Source organism: Orycteropus afer, unplaced genomic scaffold (genome assembly GCF_000298275.1).
Source record: "Orycteropus afer afer isolate SDZICR_OR568_19922 unplaced genomic scaffold, OryAfe1.0 scaffold04851, whole genome shotgun sequence".
In the NCBI taxonomy this organism is placed as follows: domain Eukaryota; kingdom Metazoa; phylum Chordata; class Mammalia; order Tubulidentata; family Orycteropodidae; genus Orycteropus; species Orycteropus afer.
In genome coordinates, this window is record NW_006926438.1 from 1 (window position 1) to 4205 (window position 4205).

At 37.9% G+C, this 4205-nt stretch overlaps 1 protein-coding gene across 1 annotated transcript; it reads left to right on the forward strand.

The window, feature by feature from the left end:
* Window positions 1-2339: 2339 nt before the first annotated feature.
* Window positions 2340-2799, forward strand: LOC103213524 (transmembrane gamma-carboxyglutamic acid protein 1-like; the record flags this gene model as incomplete). Its single annotated transcript, XM_007959280.1, is given in 2 exon segments — window positions 2340-2620; window positions 2622-2799. Coding segments are annotated over 2 exon segments (459 nt in total), but the record flags the coding sequence as incomplete, so codon positions are not given.
* Window positions 2800-4205: the final 1406 nt, after the last annotated feature.

Genomic DNA, 4205 nt, shown 5'->3' on the forward strand with positions numbered 1-4205 from the left:
CACACTTACATACAGCCAGAAGTCCATCACTCAGGTTGCTTCCCTCCTTGCTATTTCCCTTCCTAGTCATAGGCCACCAGTGCAGTTTCCCCTGCAGCCCTTGGCCACCAGGGCTAATCTTTAGGTCAATTCTCAGTTTCCAATACTTCTTGGAAATATTCAGGCTGTTGGTCCCATTAGAGTAGCTGACAGTCCACAACTCCATCCATCTTCATACTCACTGTTTTCATTCAGGTTTTTCCTCTAGTTGGTATCAAATCCACTATTGTATACTTCCTTTCAAAGCTCAGGGCTCCAGGATTATCTTCTGTGTCTCTATCAATTGGTTTCTCTTTTCTTTGTTGAAAAGGGTCTGTGTAGCTTGTCTGCCTATTCTGCCATCTCCATCCTCCCCCCACTTTTTGTAATGATCTAACTCCCTTCCTTACCACTTTTTCCAATTAGGCTTCCAAAGGCTCCTTCCTTGGATAACAGATATCCTTGAAATCATCAGTGACCTGCAGTGCTGACAAATAAATATGATTTTTAGAAAGCACTTACTGACTGAGATTAACCATTGAAAAAAAAATCAAAGGGGGAACATTCACATGGAGAGAAACCTGAACAGACAGGAATGCATAGTTAAGAAGGGCACAGGAAGGGAGGGCTACAGGGAAGGGAGGAGAGGAGAGTGGGTTAGGGTTGGGGATGGTAATCAGGGAGTGAAACCAAATGTATATGAATTATTGAATGTAAAACAAATTCTGCTCTGTAAATTTGCACCCAAAGCAGAATTTAAAAAAATAAATAAATAATAGGTCTAGTCTGTACCATGATATGGGCTAGATGAACCAGTTAATTTGAATCAGAGTTCATTATTATGTGTGAAAATTTTAATTATAAAATACATTATTTATTGAATGTTTATGTATCATACAGTTGACTAAACATGTTATATATATCATCTCATTTAATACTTAGACAACTTATAAGGTGATGAGTATTATCCCACTTCACAGATAAGGAAATCAAGACTTAGAGAATAAGTTGCCCAGGTCAGGGTTTTTTTTTTTTTTTTTTTTAAATATTTCCACCCACAAATATTAAAGACTTGAACTACTAGACAGACCACATCTCATTTAGGATTAAGGCCTAGGTTTAGAAACAACCTAAGACAGTTTCTTCGCTAGCTCCATGCCTCTACTAGAAGCTGTATGTAAATTCTTCTTCTTTTTTAATACACATTTTGTTTTGTTACATTGTTTGTGGTCAAAATATGTAGTTGCAACATTTGGTCCACATACGTTTACTAAACGTTGGGGACGGAAGTCTGGGATTCCAAGAAAACAGTTAGAAAACAAGGTGTTCATCTGTCATGTGTTTGAGTACCAAAAGCCTACAACTAGTTACCTCACTTCAGACTCGTGTGTTGGAGCAGAACTGTGCTCCATAGAGTTTTCAATGGTTTGTTTTTGGAAGTAGATCTCAAGGCCTTTCTTCTGAGGAGCAAATGGGTTAACTCAAACCACCGACTTTTTGGTTAACCATTTACACTTCCTGAGACTCAAGATCCTAAATTAGCACATACTTTTAATGATGATGAGTACCTTGGTGGTCCAAATGCTTAATGCACTGGGCTGCTAATCAAAAGATTGGTTTTTTGAGCCCTCCCAGAGGCACCTTGGAAGAAAGACCTGGAGATCTACTCCAGAAAAATTGTTGTTGTTTTCAGTTGCCATCAAGTTAGCTCTTACTCACAGTGACCATATATATACAGCAGAATGAAACAATGTCCAGTCTTGCACAAACATCACAATGCCCACAATACCTGAGTCCAAAGGGAGGGACAACTCAGATAAGGAGGGAGAGAATGGTTGCACAACTTGAGGAATGCAATCAATGCCACTGAATTGTACATGTAGAAACTGTTGAATTGATGTATGTTTTGCTGTGTCTGTACTTAACAACAACAACAAAATTAATTTCTTAAAAAAACCCCAAGACTTTATGGAACATACTTCTTTTCAGACCGCATGGAGTTGCCACAAGTCAGAGTCAACTCAACAGCAACTTTTTTTTTTCTTTTTTAATTAATGATAATGCAGATCAGGTGATGAGAACCTCATAGTTGGACATGGAGAATAAAGTTTGAGTTGTATTTTTAAAGGAACATTATTTGGTATAATTGGAAAATAAGGAACCAATTATACCTTATTTTTTCCTCTAAAATGTCATAGCTGAAAATGTAAATAATGTCAAGTCTTGAAAAGAAAATTCATAGATTCTGACTGACCATCTTTTGATCATATTAATTGCTGATTTATTTTTTCTCTCATTTTCAGGAGTTTTGGTATATCTAGACAAAAGCACATCAAGGGGAGAGTAACAGAGGAAGTGACTGGTTTCAGTTTTACCTGACCTTTCCATTAATCTTGGGCCTCTTCATCATCCTCCTTGTCATTTTCTTAATCTGGAGATGCTTCCTGAGAAACAAAACTCATAGACAGACAGTGACTGAGGGCCACATTCCTTTTCCTCAGCACCTTAATATCATCACTCCTCTTTCCCAACCAGATGAAATGTATGACAGCAGCGGGCTGTCTCCAGGCTTTCTGGAATATGTAGTTGGTCGCTCTGATTCTCACATGCCTGTCCAACTCCGACCCTCCACCGACCTATGAGGAGGCCAGTGGCCAGGTGACCCTTCTCAGGAGTGAAACAGAACCTCATTTAGACCTACCCCCAGAGTACGAAGACATTGTCAACTCCAACTCAGCCAGTGCCATTGCAATGGTGCCTGTGGTCACCACCATCAAATGAAGCAGCAAACTTCTTTTTACTCTAACTGTTTTTTAAAATACTAATCAAAGAACTTTCTAGCACGTTACCGCTACATAAATTGGCATTGATTTATTTTATTGGACTCCTACAGCGTAACCTGTCATACTTTCCAATTTTATTTTCTTCAATTTTTTTCCTATTAAAAAGTCATTATCTGTGCTCATTTTTGCTAGTAGAAATATGAGAAGAAAAACATACTAATAGAGGTCTTCATGTGATGCAATGACACTTGTATGGATATACGTGTGTATGGATATATATGTATGTACATGCATATATACATGTGTGTATCAACACAGTATATGTGCAAGTGTCTCAAAGAGCCATTAAGTTACATCTCAATCACCTGTATAGAGAATATTATTCTCCAAAATTGGGGGAAAGAGCATTTGTGTAATAGCCAGTAACATGCTGTTGAATTTTGCAAATAAAATGTAGCTAGCATGCTTTGTAACTCTTAGTAGCTTTTGTTAACCTCCTATTTCTTCATCTACCTTAAGAGAAAAAAATGCATGTAGTAAATATTGATTTATGAACATCTCATAGAGAGAGTGTGTGAGCAATAAATGATAACTTGGGATGTGTAGCAAAAAGAGTATTGGTCATTAATAGCATTTGGCAAGTTTTGTAATTAATCCTTCCCCCCCCAAATTCAACAGTGTTTGATTAGAATCTCTTAATGTCTTATACCATTTTTATTAACATCTTTCTGGAGAGGATTGATAAGGAAATGATTTATAAAGTGAGCCCTGGTGGAACAGTGGTGACACACTGAGCTACTTCGTGAAAGTTATGCAGTTCAAACCCACCAGCAGCTCCATAAAAGAAATGCATGGCAATCTGCTTCTGTATAGACTGAAGCCTATGAAACCATATGGGGCAGTTCTACTCTGTCATATGGGGTTTCTATGAATTGAAAATTGATTTGCCAGCACTCAACTACAACAAATATATATGAGACAGGGAGTAGATACTGATTACTCCTTTACTCATACGTGGTAATAATTAGTTTCATTGTCTTTTTACTCTACTGTGTTCTCTTTCTTAACCACTATAGATTCTCTAACCACCTAAGAGTTTAGAATGAGGTATTTGAGATTATTTTATTGATGCTTTTAGTCTAAGCCAAAGTCTTTGCCTCAAGATTATTAGGAGGCAATTTTCCATTAAATTAATAACTATGATTTTTTATATTGCCTTCTGTTTTGTGCCAGGTGTATGCTCCATCTAATTATAGCCTCATCTGTTGTTCTGTGCCGTCGAGTTGCACCCGACTCAAAGCGACCTCTCCTTGGGTTTCCAAGGCAGTATCACCATGGAAGTAGATTGCCCAACCTTCCTTCCGAGGAGTGGCTGGTGGGTTTGAATCGCCAGCCTTCTGGTTA